The 21,954-nt window shown below is 43.4% G+C and overlaps 1 protein-coding gene across 1 annotated transcript in view; it reads left to right on the top strand.

Annotated features, from left to right (window-relative positions):
* Window positions 1-15,231, top strand: part of LOC122941164 (G protein-activated inward rectifier potassium channel 1-like) — a 91,728-nt gene extending 76,497 nt beyond the window's left edge. Inside the window, 3 exon segments of the mRNA XM_044298200.1 lie at window positions 11,395-11,611; window positions 14,530-14,798; window positions 14,800-15,231. Of these exon segments, the coding sequence (XP_044154135.1) occupies window positions 11,395-11,611; window positions 14,530-14,798; window positions 14,800-15,132 (819 nt within the window). The 3' untranslated portion in view covers window positions 15,133-15,231.
* The last annotated feature ends 6,723 nt before the right edge of the window (window positions 15,232-21,954 follow it).

Raw genomic sequence — 21,954 nt, 5'->3', positions numbered from 1 at the left:
CAATTAAACGGATATTGTGAACTATGCCCTTTAACCCCTTAAGGACCAGGCTCATTTTCACCTTAAGGACCAGGCCATTTTTTGCAAATCTGACCAGTGTCACTTTAAGTGCTCATAACTTTAAAACGCTTCGACTTACCCAGGCCGTTCTGAGATTCTTTTTTCGTCACATATTGTACTTCATGACACTGCTAAAATTGGGTCAAAAAAGTTAATTTTTTTGCATAAAAAATACATTTTTTACCAAAAATTTTGAAAAATTAGCAAATTTCAAAGTTTCAGTTTCTCTACTTCTGTAATACATAGTAATACCCCCAAAAATTGTGATGACTTTACATTCCCCATATGTCTACTTCATGTTTGTAGCATTTTGGGAATGATATTTTATTTTTTGGGGATGTTACAAGGCTTAGAAGTTTAGAAGCAAATTTTGAAATTTTTGAGAAATCTTCAAAATCCCACTTTTTATGGACCAGTTCAGGTTTGCAGTCATATTGTGAGGCTTAGATAATAGAAACCTCCCAAAAATGACCCCATTCTAGAAACTACACCCCTCAAGGTATTCAAAACTGTTTTTTCAAACTTTATTAACCCTTTAGGTCTTCCACAAGAGTTGATGGCAGATGGAGAAACAATTTTGAAATTTCTATTTTTTGGAAAATTTTCCAATATAATCAATTTTTTACAGGAGTAAAACAAGGGTTAACTGCCAAACAACACTCAAATGGGTTGCCCTGATTCTGTAGTTTGCAGAAACACCCCATATGTGGTCGTAAACTACTGTTTGGCCGAACGGTAGCACATAGAAGGAGGGGAACACCATATGGGTTTTGGAAGGCAGATTTTGCAGGACTGGTTTTGTTTATACCATGTCCCATTTGAAGCCCCCTGTTGCACCCCTAGAATAGAAATTTCAAAAAAGTGACTCCATCTAAGAAAGTACACCCCTCAAGGTATTCAAAACTGGGTTTACAAACTTTGTTAACCCTTTAGGTGTTCCACAAGAGTTAATGTCAGATGGAGAAACAATTTTGAAATTTCTATTTTTTGGAAAATTTTCCAATATAATCAATTTTTTCCAGGAGTAAAACAAGGGTTAACTGCCAAACAACACTCAAAATGGGTTGCCCTGATTCTGTAGTTTACAGAAACACCCCATATGTGGTCGTAAACTACTATTTGGCCGAACGGGAGCACATAGAAGGAGGGGAACACCATATGGGTTTTGGAAGGCAGATTTTGCTGGACTGGTTTTGTTTATACCATGTCCCATTTGAAGCCCCCTGTTGCACCCCTAGAATAGAAATTTCAAAAAAGTGACTCCATCTAAGAAAGTACACCCCTCAAGGTATTCAAAAATGGGTTTACAAACTTTGTTAACCCTTTAGGTGTTCCACAAGAGTTAATGGCAGATGGAGAAACAATTTTGAAATTTCTATTTTTTGGAACATTTTCCAATATAATCAATTTTTTCCAGGAGTAAAACAAGGGTTAACTGCCAAACAACACTCAAAATGGGTTGCCCTGATTCTGTAGTTTGCAAAAACACCCCATATGTGGTCGTAAACTACTGTTTGGCCGAACGGTAGCACATAGAAGGAGGGGAACACCATATGGGTTTTGGAAGGCAGATTTTGCAGGACTGGTTTTGTTTATACCATGTCCCATTTGAAGCCCCCTGTTGCACCCCTAGAATAGAAATTTCAAAAAAGTGACTCCATCTAAGAAAGTACACCCCTCAAGGTATTCAAAACTGGGTTTACAAACTTTGTTAACCCTTTAGGTGTTCCACAAGAGTTAATGGCAGATGGAGAAACAATTTTGAAATTTCTATTTTTTGGAAAATTTTCCAATATAATCAATTTTTTCCAGGAGTAAAACAAGGGTTAACTGCCAAACAACACTCAAAATGGGTTGCCCTGATTCTGTAGTTTGCAAAAACACCCCATATGTGGTCGTAAACTACTGTTTGGCCGAACGGTAGCACATAGAAGGAGGGGAACACCATATGGGTTTTGGAAGGCAGATTTTGCAGGACTGGTTTTGTTTATACCATGTCCCATTTGAAGCCCCCTGTTGCACCCCTAGAATAGAAATTTCAAAAAAGTGACTCCATCTAAGAAAGTACACCCCTCAAGGTATTCAAAACTGGGTTTACAAACTTTGTTAACCCTTTAGGTGTTCCACAAGAGTTAATGGCAGATGGAGAAACAATTTAGAAATTTCTATTTTTTGGAAAATTTTCCAATATAATCAGTTTTTTCCAGGAGTAAAACAAGGGTTAACTGCCAAACAAAACTCAAAATGGGTTGCCCTGATTCTGTAGTTTGCAAAAACACCCCAAATGTGGTCGTAAACTACTGTTTGGCTAAACGGCAGGACATAGAAGAAGGGGAACGCCATACGGTTTTTGGAAGGCAGATTTTGCTGGACTGGTTTATTTACACCATGTACCCTTTCAAGCCCCCTGATGCACCCCTAGAGTAGAAACTCCATAAAAGTGACCCCATCTAGGAAACTACGGGATAAGGTGGTTGTTGTTTTGGGACAATTTTTGGGGTAAATTAGATTTTTGGTTGCTCTATATTACTCTTTTTTGAGGCAATGTAACAAAAAAATTTAATTCTAAAATTGTTTCTACATTCGCTATTTAGTTTTGTGGAACACCTAAAGGGTTAACATAGTTTGTAAAGTAATTTTTGAATACCTTGAGGGGTGTAGTTTCTTAGATGGGGTCACTTTTTTGGAGTTTCTAGTCTAGGCTACATCAGGGGGGGCTTCTAATGGGACATGGTGTAAAAAAAAAAAACTGTCCATCAAAATCTGCCTTCCAGAAACCGTATGGAGTTCCCTTCGTTCTATGCCCTGCCGTGCGGCTATATAGCCATTTACGACCACATATGGGGTGTTTCTGCAAACTACAGAATTGGGGCAATAAATGTTTAGTTTTGTTTGGCTGTTAACCCTTGCTTTATTACCGGCAAAATGGATTTAAATTTAAATTTTGCCCAAAAATAGGTGTTTTGGCACCGTTTTTATTTTATATTTTTAACACCGTTCATCCGAGGCGTTTGGTAAAAAGTTATTTTTATAGCGACGACTTTTACGCACGCGACGATGCCCAATATGTATGGCTCTCAGACTTTGGAGACACTAAGCAGGCATCCTAAAACTGCGGCCCTCCAGATGTTGTAAAACTACAATTCCCACCATGCCCTGATGATGGCTGTAGGTTGTCTGGGCATGCTGGGAGTTATAGTTTTACAACATCTGGAGGGCCGCAGTTTGAGGATGCCTGCACTAAAACTAATATTTTTTGGGGAAAGAAAAATTGTTTTCGTGTCTCCAAAGTCTGAGAGCCATAGTGTTTTATGTTCTCTAGTGAACTGTTGGGGATTATAAAAATTTAGTACTCCATGGAAGTGTGATACTCCCTGAAGCAATCGATAATGCAGAGGCCCGGATGATCGGGGCACGTGTCACATTGAGTTGTGGTGTCCTTCCGTATCCCCCTCTTGTGACACACTCTGCACTTTTTTTGGGTTCGTCCCTTCTTTCCAGTATGGGGGACCACACCTGGAAAGTGTTGGCCAGGGACGATCCGGGCGCCTCCAGTTCCCGAGGTACTCCGGCCTGCTCTTTCCCGGTCCGAAAAGATCAGGTCTTTGAGGACTGCCTCATAGAATTGGAGGAATGTCCCTGTGCTGCCAGCGCTTCGGGATAGTACAAAAGAGTTGTACATGGCAACCTGCACCATGTAGACCGCAACTTTTTTGTACCATGCCCGGGTTTTGCGCATGGCGTTATATGGCGTGAGGACTTGATCAGAGAGATCAACTCCTCCCATATACCGATTGTAGTCGACGATACAATCGGGCTTGAGGACCGTTGCCGCGGTACCTCGCACAGGGACTGGGGTGGTGCTGTTACCGTGGATTGTGGACAGCATAAGGACATCCCTCTTGTCCTTATACCTGACCAGCAACAGGTTTCCACTGGTAAGTGCACGGGTCTCACCCCTGGGGATAGGTACCTGGAGGGGTTAGGCAGGGAGGCCGCGTTGATTTTTCCGCACGGTCCCACAAGCGAACGTGGATCTGGCGGCAAGGGACCTGAACAAGGGAATGCTGGTATAAAAGTTGTCCACGTACAAGTGGTAACCCTTATCCAGCAGTGGGTACATAAGGTCCCACACGAGTTTCCCGGTAACACCCAGAGTGGGGGGACATTCTGGTGGTTGAATCCGGGAATCTCGCCCCTCGTACACACGAAATTTGTAAGTGTACCCTGAGGTACTCTCACAAATTTTGTATAGCTTCACGCCATACCTCGCCCGCTTTGTGGGAATGTATTGGCGGAAACTGAGTCTCCCCTTGAACGCAACGAGAGACTCATCAACCGCGACCTCCCTTCCAGGTACGTAGGCCTGCTGAAATGTGGCCCCAAAGTGATCGATGACCGGCCGTATCTTGTACAGCCGGTCATAGGCAGGATCACCTCGGGGTGGACATGCTGCATTATCGGAATAATGCAGACATTTCCGGATGGCCTCAAACCGGTGACGTATCATGACCATACTGTACAGTGGGGTCTGGTACAGGACGTCCCCACTCCAGTATTGCCTGACACTGGGTTTTTGGACTAGACCCATATGCAGCACGAGGCCCCAAAATGTCCTCATTTCGGCTGCACTGACCGGCATCCAGCCACCGGGTCTAGCCAAAACTGAGCCTGGGTTTTGAGCGACGAACTGTTGGGCGTACAGATTCGTCTGCTCCACCATCAAATTCACCAGTGGGTTACTGAAAAAAAAACTAAAAAAGTCTATTTCAGTAAACCCCACTGTGGGAATCTGGATTCCAGGATTGCCAGCGAAATCCGGAATCTCAGGCTCAAAGTCCACTGGGGGACACCAGCTAAGTTCATCGGCAGGGGGCTCCGGTGAACTTATTTGGTGGGCCGGGAAACCAGTACGAACCCCAGGGCGGCTCGTACTAGGGTGGGCCACAGGATCCCTAGCATGTGTGGCCCCTGGCTCCGCCTGGCGGCGTCTCCGCTGCCTTGGTGGCTCATCGTCATCCGATGATGATGAGGAGGATGCGGATGACAAAAGGAACGTGGGGTCATCCTCATCCTCACTGGGGCTCTCAGAGTCGGAGGCAATCTGGGCATATGCCTCCTCGGCCGAGAACACCCGGCGGGCCATGGGTGTGTGTGTGTGCGTGTGTATGTGCGTGCGTGTAAACCTTTATTCTATGTGCGTGTGTGTGGGGGCACGGGTGTTCACGTACTAAAAAGTCCAGGCAAAAAAAAGTGTTAGGAAAAAAAAAAAAAAAAAAAGTTCAAACTTGCTGATCTGCGGTTCAACGCTGATCAGCGGTCGGTGGGGTGGTGGGGCGGGCGATGCGCTAACAGTGGACGGACGCTAAAAAGTGCCGGCCAGTCAGCGCACGCAGAAAAAAAAAAAAAGTGGTGGTGGGGGAAGGGTCTGGTGGTGGGGGGAGGGGGTTGGTGGGGGGAGGGGGTTGGTGGGGGGGGGGGCTGGTGGTGGGGGGGATGCGGGGGGGGCAAGTGGCAGGGGGGGTCTGGGGTCTGAAAGTTGAAAAAAAAAAGTTTGGAATAAATGTGCTTTTTATTTTTTTTTTTTTTCTAACTTTTTCCTTCTATCCCTGCCTAAAGGTGCCTCTCCCTCACTGACCCTAACCTACCTGGGTGGCGATGGGTGCAGGAGGGTGATGGATGCCGATTTAGGGGGACACAGGAGCTGGTGCTGGACGATGCTGCACGGTCAGGGTGCTGGACAGGAAGAGGAGGGGAGAGAGGAGCGCAGGAAGTTTGAATCTCGCGCCTCTCTCCCCTGCACCAATCAGCACCCTGGACAGCGGCGTTCAGCACCAGGGCCAGCTCCGCCTCTGCAAATCCTCGGACTGCGATTGGTGGTGTAAAATTACGCCACCGATCGCAGTCTTTTTCCGGTTCATCGGGTCACAGGACACCCGAATGGACCGGAAACGCAGAAAACCGCAGGTCTGAATTGACCTGCGGTTTTCTGCGATCGCCGATACGGGGGGGTCCAATGACCCCCCCCCTGCGGTGTTACGGGATGCCGGCTGAATGATTTCAGCCGAAATCCCGTTTCGATTAACCCCCGCGGCGCCGGAATTCAGATTTTAAGTCAGGACGTACCGGTACGTCCTCGGTCCTTAAGGACTCGGGAAATAGGGCGTACCGGTACGTCCTCGGTCCTTAAGGGGTTAATGATTTCTGAGAAATTGGAGCGGAATAAATAGCAAAAACAGGAATATCCCTTCCCAAAGTGCATACCTGGAAACCATGAGTTATCGCAAATTGATTATCAATGAGATTGACAGCTGCTCCACTATCTACAAAAATCTCACAAAAAATGTTCTTGCTCTCTAGCGCCACCCTGGCAGGCAGGACAAAACGGAACTACAAGCAAACGGAAAACCCTCACATTCCGCCTCAACCCTGCCAATGTTAACAGATGGAACATTTTTAAAGGATTTTTTCCTTCTTGTTTCTTTATTACTCCCAAAAAACTGCCTGAATCTCCTAGAGAGACAAACATTTGCCAAATGATTTATACCTCCACAACAAAAACAAACCTTCCCATGCGGGCTGAATCTTCTATTGTCAACGTCAATCAACCCCAGCTGCATGGGCTCCTGCTCAGAAGGGGTTGAGAGCGACTGAGACCCCTGTGCACTGACTGAGACCGCCACACTGTCCTTGGACTGAGTATGACAGGAAGGAGTGATCTCTCCTCTCTCTCTAAGACGCCTGTCAATACGAACGGCCTGAGACATGGCAGAGTCCAAGGAGGTAGGCCTCTCATGTAAGGCAAATGCATCTTTCAATCCCTCTGAAAGACCATGGCAAAATTGACTTCGGAGTGCAGCATCATTCCAACCAGTATCAGCTGCCCATCTCCGAAATTCTGAGCAGTATATCTCTGCGGATTGTTTATCCTGGCATAACAGACGTAGTCTAGACTCAGCCAAAGCAATACGATCAGGATCATCATATATCTGACCCAGGGCTAAAAAGAATTCATCCACTGAACGGAGGGGCCGTGCCCCCACCGGCAGCGAAAAGGCCCACGACTGAGCGTTACCCCTGAGCAGCGATATAATGATCCCCACCCTCCGTTCCTCATCACCAGAGGAATGGGGAAGAAGGCGAAAATGGAGTTTGCAAGCCTCTCTAAACCGCACAAAATTCTCACTACCCCCAGAGAACGTATCCGGGAGCGAGATCTTAGGCTCAGAACAAACTCCATGAACGCAAGCTGAACCGGTCACTTAAAACTGAGAAAGAGTCTTACGGAGATCTGCTACCTCCAATGAAAGACCCTGCATGCGTTCAGTCAAAAGTGAAACCGGATCCATGCTTGAGACGGTTTTGGCGGTTTATAATGTCACGGAAGGTGTACAGGAAACAAGACAACACAAAATGAATATACGACTCACTGGATCCAAAACTAAGGAACAAAAAGGGAGACCCCTGCATCAGACCTGGCACTCTCCCTGACTGCTCAGCCTATGCAAAAATCCCAATGGTAGATGATCGCATATCCTCGTACCTCGACTGTATAACACCTGAACACCCTATAATAGTGAGGGGACACGACCACCGGCTCCCTACACTAGATACGGAGGGAGTCAGGGTCATCCGGGATCCAGCAAACCGAAAAACACAAATGAATACACAACACTTGTCTTGTAGAAGACTGGGAAGTAGGATCAGCATGCACACACACGCCAGGAAGAAGTATAAACTGCACACTGATGCACTATGGGGAGGAATTTAAAGGGATGCAATCAGTACAACTACATGACAGCTGAGAGAGGCTAACGAGATGAGGAACTGAAAGCAAAGCAAAGGAAGCTCAAGGAGGAGGTTCTGAAAGGCATCTGTCAGAGCTTCTCAGATGTCTGGTAGTGACAGTAACACTGCGAGAGTCACTTATAGAGAAGGATTTGGGAGTCCTTGTAGATCGTAGATTAAATAGCATACAATGTCAATCAACTGCTTCTAAGGCCACCAGGATATTGTCATGTATTAAGCGAGGCATGGACTCGTGGGGCAGGGATGTAATACTACCACTTTACAAAGCGCTGGTGCGGCCTCATCTGGAATGTGCAGTTCAGTTCTGGGCACCAGTCCATAGAAAGGATGCTCTGGAGCTGGCGAGAGTACAGAGGAGAGCGACTAAACTGATAAGGGGCATGGAGGGTCTTAGTTATAAAGAAAGTTTAAAATAATTACATTTATTTAGTCTTAAGAAGAGACCTGTAAGGGGGTACAAGATTAACCTATGCAAATATATAAATGGGCCATACAAAAAATTTGGTGAAAAACTTCCACATAAAATGCCCTCAAAAGACAAGAGGGCACTACCTCCGACTGGAGAAGAAAAAGTTCAGTCTCCAGAAGCGTCAAAGCTTCTTTACTGTAAGAACTGTGAATCTGTGGAATAGACTTCCTCAGGACGTGGTCACAGCAGGATGAGTGGACAGTTTTAAAAAGGGTTTAAATGAATTCTTAAAAGCAAATGACATTAATGCTTATGGAAATGTGTAGAAATCTGAGTCTCACTTCCTTCAGGGAATCACATCCCCTCCTATCCCTTGGTTGAACATGATGGACTTATGTCTTTTTTCAACCGTATTAACTATGTAACTATAAGTCTAGCAGCATTTCACTCGAAAGGAAATCCACCACGTATGATCAAAGGTTGTTCTGAACAGCAGGAGTTTTCCTGCTGTTCCATCATCTTTTGCCTTTTAGTTTGTTGTTGGAGTAGTTGCTGGGAAATTGTGTCACTGCTGAACCATCAGTTAGGTTACATAACCACTGATAAGAATCTCTTATTCATATCCAGAGACTTGCTTGATTGCTTATCTTGCTGTTAAAACTTCTGGTGTCATGCAGCTTGTTGCTGGTGATAGCGCATCCTATTTGTGTTTCATCCAGTAATCCTTTCTTTGTGCAGTGACCCATTAGTTGACTGCTAAAAGGGTTAATACTATAGTTCACGCTCAAAGGGATATTGCTATGGTTCACTGCTAAGGTTGTTGAAAGTTTTACTGTGATGCCAACTATGCATATTCAGTGGTACAAAAGGCTAATGTGAGTTTACTATGCACAATGTATCTCAAAAGGGTTTATATAGGTAGGAAGTAGTTAATTGGCAGTTCATAGTAATAATTAATGGGTAGTGGACAAGTCCCATGTCCCCTGGATGGTGAGTTCCTGGCAAGCAAGCCAAGGGTAAAGACGTGTTTGGGATTTCTTGATAAACAGGCCAAGACATAGGACATGTTTAGTATGTGGTGCTAACAAGTAGGAAATAACAGAAGCCTGTATAAGGCTGACACAATTTGTTCAGGGATGCACCACCTCTGTGTGATTTCAAGCTGCCAGAAAACCACAATGCTAAGAACCAACCTCTGAGGGAGAGAGAAACAGACTTTTTACAGAAGGTTGAGAACCATTAAAGAGGACAGTGCATGGGCAAGAAGGCCAGGAAAGGTAACGCATACCTACGGCTGTAGACTTTGCTGCATGTGGTTTGGGTTATATTGCTTCTGACGCCTGCCACACTACGGAGATGAACCAGATATCTGTTCTAGGACTTCACTCCGCAGTTGGGCATCACAGAAAAATGCCAACTCTGTGATATATGTGGGGGCTGAACTGACTGCTTGTATTTGCACTGTGACCATTTTATGGACATCTTCCATAGACTTGCTAAAAGAAAAACATTTTGATTGATTGTATCCACCAGAGGTGTAACTTTAAGTTCATGTGCCAATGCAAAATCCAGAGCAGCACATTTATCAACACTGTAGTTACAGTAGTAAATGATGATCACCTCAATAAAAGAGACACCATTTTTTGCCTTAATCAAGCCGGACTAGTCTTTGTCTCCTTGTACCCCTCGGCTCCTCCGTCCTCCTGCCTTGGATCCACACTACCCACCTATCCAAAATCAAGGGCACCCCAAACATCACCAGACAGCAGACCCCACGATCCAGAGTGTTCCCCAAGGGAAAGAAGGGTTGCTTCTTTTGCTTCCCTGTGCGAGGGGCTCAGGGAGTGCTGAAACGGGGTACCACCAACCTCGTTGCTGCAGTCTCCAGTCCCATGCTCCCTAGTGTGCCGGAGCACGGCATATGCTTTCAGCCTCTTCTTCCAGCCTAGTTAAATCCCTAGTAAAATGGCGTTTGATTCCAGTGGTTTGATCAAGTTTAATTTTTTTGTGCTTGGTTTGTTTGTTTCTAGTTTCCCTGCAAGAGTATGTTCCTTGGATGATTGCTGGTGTTCAGGTCTACTTAGATCAGGCATCCTCAAACTGTGAGGATTGAGCGGAATTTTTATAACAGCTGGAGGGCCGCAGTTTGAGGATGCCTGGCTTAGATTGATCTTCCTGTCTCTGGATCCTAATGTCCTCCTCTTAGGGTCAGTATTGCAGATTAGGGGTTTTATTAGAGGTATGTTTAAGGAGAGTGGTGTCGGGTATTAGGCTATGAGAGACAGATCTAGGGAAAGGAGTTAGTCTTTTTGCTCAATCATCTGTTTACCATATCAGGCCCAACTTTATTTGTTTCATCATCTGACTACCATCGTCATCCTGTTCCAATCATCTATTGGTGAATTCCTATTTCCTTGCCCTCTTGATATCTTATATAGTTTTGTGAAACATGCTTCATATTTTTTGCTTATTCTGCTGTCCAGCTGTTGTATAATTCAGCCCTAATGTAAGTCCTGGGGATAGATGAAGTCTGGTTCTGCCATGTTATGTCCAGCTGACAAATTTACGAAATGTGTACTATCTGGTGAGATATGGGGGCACATTTATTAAGACTGGTGTTTTAGATGCCGGTCTTAATTAAGCCCCATTGCTGGCAGTGGATCGACAAAGTTATGAAGAGGCGCCGGCCATTTGTCTAACTTTTAGACCTTTTTCTACTTCTGAAACTAACTGTTGCACCACAATCTGCGCCTGAAATACGCCTTATTTAGGCATATTTCAGCTTGACAAATGACCCCCATTATGTTTTCAGTCCTAAACCAGGATATGGCTACACGGTGACTTGTAGACATGCAACATAACATTTCTGACAGTCATCAAAAATCCAACCCTGTTGGATTTATACGCAACCACAATTAGTATCATTAGTTACAACTAATTCTTAATTTTAATTAGTTGTACGTCACCGTATAGCCCTTGCCTGAATTGTAATGAAATGTAAATAGCCATCTGCAAAAGATACAATAAACACATTTTCAATTTACTCATTACTTTTATCCACACTGGAGCAGAAATTCTGATATGATTACTTATTTAATTTTTGCATTGTCTCTCAGTCCAGACAGACCCCAGAAGGTGAATTCCTGCCGCTAGACCAACGTGAGCTGGATGTTGGATTTGGCACAGGAGCTGATCAGCTGTTCCTAGTTTCTCCACTAACTATCTGCCATGAGATCAACCCCCGGAGCCCATTCTTTGATCTCTCACAGAAATCACTGAGGAGTGAGCAGTTTGAGATAGTTGTTATTCTGGAAGGCATTGTGGAAACTACAGGTAAGAATTAGAGCATCATAATATTTGTATCAGTGTGCTACAAAAGGAATGATGAAAAAAAGCAGAACATAGTTTAATTCTGCTAAGAAGCACATCAATAATGTAATGACTTACTTCAATGAATATGAGACAGAATGAGGGAGACGGAGAAGCAATGAGATAAGGTAAGAAATAGAGTGAGGGGGGTGGTTAGATGGAGAAAATTAGCCAGCGCAAATAAGGAGGATAAGACAGAATCGGACACAGAAAAAGGCTGAAGGCCAAAGCCCTCTCCACTGTAAATCAATAACAGTTGAAATCCAAGTAGCAAGATTAGCAAAGCTCATACAAGCCTCTCTTCCTTAGGGGACATTCACAAGGCGGCTTTTTGAGCAGAATTTTGCTGTTGACAGCCGATTAAAGCCACGGCCATGTTGAGAAAGGACATGTCCCTTCTCAGCACAGCCGTGTCTTTTTAAGCCTCTGCTCCATGATCTTCAGCACTGCCTCCTTTTGAGATGTATGGGAGGCAGAGAGGCTGCGGGCGCCGGTGGGTTTTCGACTGTCCACACAAAAATTTCACTCAAAAAGCCATCATGCGAACATCTCCTAAGTGGTTGTCCCATGAAAAATATACAGCATTTTACAATCTGAATAAATGTGTAATTGCATGTAAATAAAAATTCAGTATAGCCACTGAACTATTCAATAAAATGTATCGGTATAGTGTGACCTGCTGTTTGTTCTTTACCATATTTCTTATCCACCCCAGAGAGGTGGTCGCATGCGGTCAATTTAAATCTTCAATGCCTCCTGAGCTGCCAGCCTGAAGCAATGAATAGGCATACCAGGGTCATCTGCTGCTACAAGGTCAGCTGCAACGAAAAGGTCTTTCTAAGGCCTCTTTTTTCCCCTGTACGTTCTGTTTTTTGCGTTCCGTATACGGAAACATTCATTTTATTTGGTCCACAAAAAAACGGAATGTACTCCGTATGCATTTCGTTTCCGTTTTTCCGTTCAAAGATAGAACATGTCCTATTATTGTCTGCATAACGGATAAGGATAGTACTGTTCTATCAGGGGCCAGCTGTTTCATAAAAAACGGAATGCACACGGACGTCATCCGTATTTTTTGCGTATCCATTTTTTGCGGACCGCAAAATACTGAAAAAGCTATACGGTCATATGGGAGACGGTGCGCGCAGTGCACACGTGCCGTCTTCCTTCTCTCTTCCTGTCCACTGCTGCTGTTCCATAGACATACAGCAGCAAGCAGGCTGATACTTTCACTTTGTGCATCTAATAACCCTTATCTCTAAACTACTAAGAGGTCATAAACACTTATTTTAGCCACATTCTTATCAGTAAGATAAGGATTGAGCTTTGATGAGTGTTTACAAGGGCAGAGAGCAGAGATCAGGAGTCTGTCTGCTCCCTAGATGACGGAAAAGACAGAAAATACACAGGCATCTACCACAGCATCTCAGCTATGTACAGAAAAAAAGGATTCCATATTTTTAATAAAGACCAAGGGAAAAAATGATTTTAGCTCAACATAAGTACAATGTAATTATAAAAAAATTTCCCTCAAAAGGAGTACATAGCCTTTAAGTATATTGTTTCTTATATTTCTACCAATGATTTATGCTTAATTTGTTAGTACAGTGACTATTTCCAATTTAAAGGCTTTAAGATGTAATAGCAACTTTAGACCAAATATCTGTTCCCTACTCCAGAGTAGCGATCAGTGTAATTTTCAGAATATCAATTGAGATTTGAGTCCATATGGAGAAAATTATTAGCATTGTGAGTTTTGAATTATAATAGGCAAAGACAACATTTTCAGATAGCATCTTCTGGCTTTTACATCTCTTATGATGAGACTCATAATGTCCTACATAAACTCCTTATTACTTATGGATGAATCTTTATATATTTTAATTGAAATGAAAGGCCGTTCGAAATCTGCAGCAGAAATGAAGCGTTTGATAACTAATTCTAAGTGACTTCACTGTATAATTCATCAGCATTTTTGTCCTGCAATGTGTGTAATAAGCTGTAATGAAAGCTCATTGTATCATAATAATTTGGCAGAGAAGACATCATTTGCCATTCTTCTTTGAAGTCTATACAGCAAGACAGACATGCACAAAGACACACTGGGGGAGATTTAACAAAACTTCTGCAAAGGAAAACTGGCTTTTAGTTGCCCACTGCAGCCAATCAGCTTCCGCCTTTCATTTTCCAAAAGTGTTCTGAAAACTGAAAGGCTTCTATGGGCAACTAACCCAGTTTTCTTTTGCATCAGTTTTGATAAATCTCCTCTCATGTAAATACTCTAGTGCTGAGTGAATACCAGGCACAGCACAGCTCCTTCTGGAAAAAAGAAAAGGTAGTTTAAAGCCTCATTCACACAGTCAGGATTTTGGTCAGTGATTTCCATCAGTGATTTTGAGCCAAAACCAGGTGCGGCTCTGAACACAGAATAGGCGCAGATCTTTCCCTTATACCTTATCTCTGTGGAGGCTCTAATCATGGTTTTGACTCACACTGATGGAAATCACTGACCAAAATACTGACATGTGAATGAGGCTTACGGCTGAAGCCACATTTGTTTTGGAGGCTACTGCCAGATTCCGTGAAAAATTCTGGACAAAATAACACACCATGCCGGGCTCCATGACAGAAACCTGATGGACCTCAATGAGGTCTATTGGGTACTTTTCATGGCTATCATGCAATGGATTAGGGTTTCTTTTATTTTCATTTTTCTGCTCTCAGAAGAGAACAATCAAAACAGGAATGCAGATATGAACAAAGTTGAATGTGTCATGTATTTTGTCTGTACATGCCATATATAAGTGAACCCTCTTTAACTCATATGTTAAATTTATGTTAAAGAATTCGATGAATCTAATGAAGTGTCAATTATCTTACAGGAATGACTTGCCAAGCAAGAACATCTTATACAGAGGATGAAGTGCTTTGGGGACATAGATTTCTTCCAGTTATGTCCCTAGAAGAGGGCTTCTTTCGAGTGGACTACTCCCAGTTTCATGCCACCTTTGAAGTCCCAACTCCATATTACAGTGTAAAGGAACTAGAAGAGAAACAAGCCCCAGGTTCTCCTCTAAACTCTCTCTGCAGTGATAAATATCACCGGAATAGGGTTTGCTCTTTAGACTACCTCAATGTGTTTGAAGTCAGGCAGTAGTTTACTTCCTACTAAGCTTCAAAAACTGAGTCGAGGCAGTGACAGTACCAAGGGAAAATTACTAAGAATGTGTACCAATAGTGTAGAGAGGGCATGCAGCACTGGGGATCTCCCCTTAAAAATACAACGGATCACAGTTTCCACATGTGAAGACAGCGAGGAGAGTACATCTCTGAAATATTTTAAGGTGAAACCAGAGTGCATGACACAATCTACTGGAAATCTTCAGCTCCAGAAGAAGACACAGGGTATGCTAACCTTGGGGACAATGTTGGATAGTAATCTACCTGCAAAGCTAAGGAAAATGAATTCTGGCTGCATCAGCTAAATGTCTAGGAACAGAACAGGAACTTGCTGGTTCCTAAGTGGAATAATATAAAATGGCCTTAAACTTTGTGACAAGAAAAGACTTTCACTGTTCTACATTTTTGTCATAAAACATTGTTTTCCACATGCATCGAAAAAGTCTTGTCTTTTCATGAATGCATGAGAAGTACATACAGAATATACAATGTTTTTGGAACTGATTATGTTCCAGGAAAAAAAAGGTAAAAATAATAAAAACTTTTTCTGATCACTGTGAATTAATATTTCCTGAATGTAAGAACAAGAGTACTCTCTGCACTTTGTGTTTCATTATAGTCTAAGATTTACAATCATTTCTGTGTTTTATTTTTATAGTTTAAAGGTCTTTAAAGGAAGCTAATCGATACAGATAGTCCGATCACATGTCCTTTTGTGTCATCTTATACATGTAGAAGCTACATTCACAGCTCTGGTTTGGAAAAACATTTTGAGTTAATAAAGAAGAGTCCCTCATTTGGAATCTCCATCAATTTGCCAGAGTGGATGCAAAGACTTTATCTGGAGGGCTCAAAAATGTCCAAGCATTACTGTACAATATATGGACACTCCATTGAATGTAATTTGGTACCATGTGTTACTCCACAGTTTACAACTGATTGTTATGATCCCCAGCAGCATAAGACTAGATGATCATCTTATTTTCTGGAGACCTTTCTAACAAAAAGTGAATATTACAATATTCCAAAAGTGAGTCTTAAAACAAAATAGACCAGACTTGCCATCCAATTTTGTAAACTCAAAACTAGGCAAAAAAATGTCGTGACTTTAAACATTTGGATGTGCTGATATCTCTCACAAATGCTACATGATGTACTGTTAGATCATCTAGAGTAGGGATGGCCAACCTGCGGCTCTCCAGCTGTTGTAAAACTACAAGTCCCACCATGCCCTGCTGTAGGGTGATAGCTGTTGTCTATTAGGTCAGTGCTGTATCCTGTGACTACACTTTATCTACAGTGCCTACAGGGAGTCTGAGCTAGTCTGAGACACGCCTCCTGTGCCATCATTGGTTGACGATGCTGTTCTCTCCCTCCCCCTGTGGCTCCTCACCTTCAGATTGGTTGTTGGATATAAGCACAAGTCTATCACAGAACACACTAGGACAAGGGCAGAATAAAGCCTCATGCACAAGTCAGTAAAACACGGAACGTGTGATACCGGCCTGGATTTCTTCTGAGTGCAGGAGCGCACGGCGTCTTTGGTTGCTAGGACACCGTGCGCTTCCTGCTGCCGCTGCAGTACAGTAATACACTGGTATAGATCATACCGGTGTATCACTGTACTGCGGCGACAGCAGGAAGCGCACGGCGTCATAGCGACCAATGACGCTGTGCGCTCCTGCACTCAGAAGAAATCCAGGCCGGTATCACACGGTCCAGTGTTCCACGGACTTGTGCATGAGGCTTAATTGTAAAGACTGTTTAACCGCCAATGAAAAGAAGATGGATATCAAGTATTTGATTTTGAGTAACAGTAAATGAGCTTTAGTATGGAGGAGCATGTAGGTTTATGTCTCTATGTGGTGCCAATATTGATTAGATGCTGCATCCAAGCAGCTGTTAATTGTCAGAGAACTTTCATGCTGAACTTCAGAGATGAAGGATGGTGGTGGTGTGGCATACAGTATATACAACTACCCTTGACTTGGGCAGCAAGAGAAATTGTTCCCTTAGCAGCAAACAGAATTACTACTAAATTAGTCACCAATTCCACAAAGATAATGTTCTGACGTTTTTATTCCACTTACCATTACATCTGTAGTCATAGTAAATGACCCCCACCCCTGTCAAAACACTGATACAACAAGTCAACCATTGATCTGTAACATAGTTAGTTTCCTGTCTGGGCTCCAGTGGTGCGATCTTTGGCCACAGCTAAGCTATGTTCTCTGATGACGTGACAGCATCCTTAGTAGTAAGGCTACTTTCACACTGGCGTTTTTTACTGGATCTGGCAGGGTTCAACAAAAGTGCTTCCGCTACTGATAATACAACGGATCCGGTTGTATTATCTTTAACATTGCCAAGACGGATCCGTCATGAACTCCAGTGAAAGTCAATGGAGGACGGATCCGTTTTCTATTGTGGCAGAGAAAACTGATCCGTCCCCATTGACTTGCATTGGGGGTCATGCTGGATCCGTGTTGCTCCACATTCCAGGACGGAAAGCAAACTACAACATGTTGCGGTTTGCTCTCCGGTATGGGAACGCAACTAAATGGAACGGAATGAATTTTGGAGCATTCCGTTCTGTTCAGTTCAGTTTTGTCACCATTGACAATGAATGGGGACAAAACAAGAGTTTTTTTCCGGTATTGAGCCCCTATGATGGATCTCAATGCCGGAAAACTAAAACGCTAGTGTGAAAGTAGCCTTACAGAATGCAATGCTCTGTTTCTCTCGGAGTGTGCTGGAGGAGATTAGCAGTGGGCTAAATGATCAGCTGCTCTATTACTGTGACCTATCAGGTTCTGATCCATGGATTCGGTGCTCTATTTAACCACTTCAGCCCCGCTAGGTGAAACCCCCTTCATGACCAGGCCACTTTTTACACTTCGGCACTACACTCCTTTCACCGTTTATCGCTCGGTCATGCAACTTACCACCCAAATGAATTTTACCTCCTTTTCTTCTCACTAATAGAGCTTTCATTTGGTGGTATATTATTGCTGCTGACATTTTTACTTTTTTTGTTATTAATCAAAATGTAACGATTTTTTTGCAAAAAAATGACATTTTTCACTTTCAGCTGTGAAATTTTGCAAAAAAAACGACATCCATATATAAATTTTTCGCTAAATTTATAATTCTACATGTCTTTGATAAAAAAAAAATGTTTGGGCAAAAAAAAAAAAAAATGGTTTGGGTAAAAGTTATAGCGTTTACAAACTATGGTACAAAAATGTGAATTTCCGCTTTTTGAAACGGCTCTGATTTTCTGAGCACCTGTCATGTTTCCTGAGGTTCTACAATGCCCAAACAGTAGAAAAACCCCACAAATGACCCCATTTCGGAAAGTAGACACCCTAAGGTATTCGCTGATGGGCATAGTGAGTTCATAGAACTTTTTATTTTTTGTCACAAGTTAGCGGAAAATGATGATGATTTTTTTTATTTAATTTTTTCTTACAAAGTCTCATATTGCACTAACTTGCGACAAAAAATAAAAAATTCTAGGAACTCACCATGCCCCTCACAGAATACCTTGGGGTGTCTTCTTTCCAAAATGGGGTCACTTGTGGGGTAGTTATACTGCCCTGGCAATTTAGGGGCCCAAATGTGTGAGAAGAACTTTGCAATCAAAATGTGTAAAAAATGACCGGTGAAATCCAAAAGGTGCACTTTGGAATATGTCCCCCTTTGCCCACCTTGGCAGCAAAAAAGTGTCACACATCTGGTATCGCCGTACTCAGGAGAAGTTGGGGAATGTGTTTTGGGGCGTCATTTTACATATACCCATGCTGGGTGAGAGAAATATCTTGGCAAAAGACAACTTTTCCCATTTTTTTATACAAAGTTGGCATTTGACCAAGATATTTTTCTCACCCAGCATGGGTATATGTAAAATGACACCCCAAAACACATTCTCCAACTTCTCCTGAGTACGGCGATACCACATGTGTGACACTTTATTGCAGCCTGGGTGGGCAAAGGGGCACATATTCCAAAGTGCACCTTTCGGGTTTCGCCGGTCATTTTTTACACATTTTGATTGCAAGGTACTTCTCACACATTTGGGCCCCTAAATTGCCAGGGCAGTATAACTACGCCACAAGTGACCCCATTTTGGAAAGAAGACACCCCAAGGTATTCCGTGAGGGGCACTGCGAGTTCCTAGATTTTTTTTTGTCACAAGTTAGCGGAAAATGATGATTTTTTATTTTTTCTCTTTTTTCCTTACAAAGTCTCATATTCCACTAACTTGCGACAAAAAATAAAAAATTCTAGGAACTCGCCATGCCCCTCTCGGAATACCTTGGGGTGTCTTCTTTCCAAAATGGGGTCACTTGTGGCGTAGTTATACTGCCCTGGCAATTTAGGGGCCCATATGTGTGAGAAGTACTTTGCAATCAAAATCTGTAAAAAATGACCGGTGAAATCCGAAAGGTGCACTTTGGAATATGCGCCCCTTTGCCCACCTTGGCATCAAAAAAGTGTCACACATCTGGTATCGCCGTACTCAGGAGAAGTTGGGGAATGTGTTTTGGGGTGTCATTTTACATATACCCATGCTGGGTGAGAGAAATATCTTGGCAAACGACAACTTTTCCCATTTTTTTATACAAAGTTGGCATTTGACCAAGATATTTTTCTCACCCAGCATGGGTATATGTAAAATGACACCCCAAAACACATTCCCCAACTTCTCCTGAGTACGGCGATACCAGATGTGTCACACTTTTTTGCTGCCAAGGTGGGCAAAGGGGCACATATTCCAAAGTGCACCTTTCGGATTTTGCAGGCCATTTTTTACACATTTTTTTTTTTTTTTAATTATGTTTTTATTGTTTTTCAACATAAAAAGGAAACAGGGGGTAACAAGGTACCAGGAATAAGGCACGCAGGCCTACCTATGAGTTCAAATAAGTACATCACTGTTTAGCATCAAGTACAGTACTGTCCAGCAGTAAGAGTCGTACAAGTTCAGGTCATGCATATCATAAAACATATAGGGAGCCATAGGATTAAAAACATAAGTAAAGAGCCCAATCAGCAGGGGTGCGTCTCCGAGGGGGGCAAGGACTTAGCGTTCAGCAAAATTGGAACCTGGGGGCAGGACCGTATAGACATAGTGCCTAGTGAGGACATCAATCCCTTAATAGGCCAATATCAATAAGGGGTGAAATAAGCAATTTTATAGAAACAGCCTCCCAAACCGAAGGTAAGTTACCCGCCCAATGGTCAATATAGTTGAGAGGGAGATTTGATGTGAAATGAGCCCGAGGCGTCGGGCAGAGATTCTCAGGTGGATTGGGTTACTTATTTGGGTCTCTGTAAACCGACCACAAAAGCCATTTCCTGAGAAATGTGCCATGTGACCGCGTTTCCCACGAAGAGAGTTCTTCAAATCTTTGAAGTTGGTCCATTTTTTGTAACCATTCTTCAATGGTTGGGACATGGGGTTGCAGCCAATGCTTGGGTAGCAGGAGGCGGGCCGCAATCAGCATTTGAGTAAATACATATGGCGGCTTTGACTTTTGTGCTATTGGAGTGATGGAGAGGAGGGCTAGCTGGGGTGAAATGGGAATAGAGGTCCCACAAATCAAGTTTGACTGAGCAAAGATCTCCGTCCACCATTTATAAATAGGGGGGCAGGACCACCATATATGAAAGAAGGTTCCCCTCTCCCCGTGGCACCTCCAGCAGTCATCAGAGGCTGATGTTGAATACAGCGATGTTTTATCAGGGGTATTGTACCATCTGGTGAGGATCTTATAATTATTTTCCTGGATCCGTACACAGCGGGAGGCACCATGGGGAGAGCACAGCAGACGGGGCAGACTACTAAAGGGGATCACGATATCAAGGTCTCTTTCCCAACAAGTAATGAATGCTGGCTTGGAAATCATGGGAGGTGAACGGAGTCTACCGTAGATTAACGAAATGAGCCTCCCAGGGACTGAGTGGTGAGAGATAATCGACTCAAACCACACCAAAGGGCGAGAAAGGTCTCCTATTTCTACGTGTTGCTTCAGGAAAGCTCTAATATAGACGACAGTGAAGATATCACAGGGATGTGGGTTTAGGAGGGCGTCAGTTGATTGTTGATCCATCCAGTTACCCGAGGGGAGTGCCAAAGCAGTGATGCACAAGGGAGAGGACTTTAATCCCTGGGAGGACGCGGATCGTATGGGGTAAGGGGCTGTATCTACAATATCTTTTATTGTCAGTAGGGGGGATGGGAATGGAACAGAGCAGTGTGAGGACGAGAACCATTTCCAGGCCTCTAGCGTGGCTTTTATTATTGGGTATTGGGAATATTGTCCAGAGAGAACCGTTTGGGAACCAAGGAGTAGGGCCCTAGGAGATTTTTCCAATATGGCCAAATCGGTTGCTACCGAGAGAGAATACGGGGGGAGGCGCAGCCAGGCTACCACTCGAGTAAGGAGGATAGCCCTACCATAAATTTCGGGGTTAGGCATACCAATCCCTCCTGCATGTCTAGGTCTAATTAGAAGGGAATGGGATAGTCTAGCCTTTTTGTTATTCCAGATGAAAGATCTAAACTTCTTGGAGACTTGCACATAGTATTGCTTGGGAACTGGGATTGGTAGGACTTGCTGTAGATATGTCAGTTTAGGGAGGATTAAGGATGTGAGAAGATTCTTGCGGCCGAACCAGGAGAGGGTCGGGTTAGATTGTGCTAACTTGTCGATGGCCTCGAATATAGATTTTTGTAATGGGATATAGTTAAGGGAAAAAAGATCGTTAATATTAGGACTGAGTTTAATCCCTAAATAAGTGATAGTGGGAGAAGACCAGTTGAAGGGGGAATCCTTCTTTAAATCGTCCTGTGTGGATTGGGGAATTCCCCTACATAGGACGAGGGATTTGCTTGCGTTAATTTTAAAATCTGATGCTAAGCTGAAAGCGTTCAAATGGGCTTGAATCCTAGGTAGGGAAAGTTTAGGGTTGGTCGTCATCATGGGGACATCATCTGCAAATGCTGCAATTTTCTGTTCCCTGCCTCCCAAACATAGACCCGAAATCTCCCCATCTCGCCTAATGATGGCAAGAAGCGGCTCTAGAGCCAGGACAAACAGGAGGGGCGAAAGGGGGCAGCC

The sequence above is a fragment of the Bufo gargarizans genome, chromosome 6, assembly GCF_014858855.1.
Source record: "Bufo gargarizans isolate SCDJY-AF-19 chromosome 6, ASM1485885v1, whole genome shotgun sequence".
In the NCBI taxonomy this organism is placed as follows: Eukaryota; Metazoa; Chordata; class Amphibia; order Anura; family Bufonidae; genus Bufo; species Bufo gargarizans.
The sequence above is the reverse complement of the archived record's forward strand: the minus strand, read 5'-3'. Positions and strand labels throughout refer to the sequence as shown.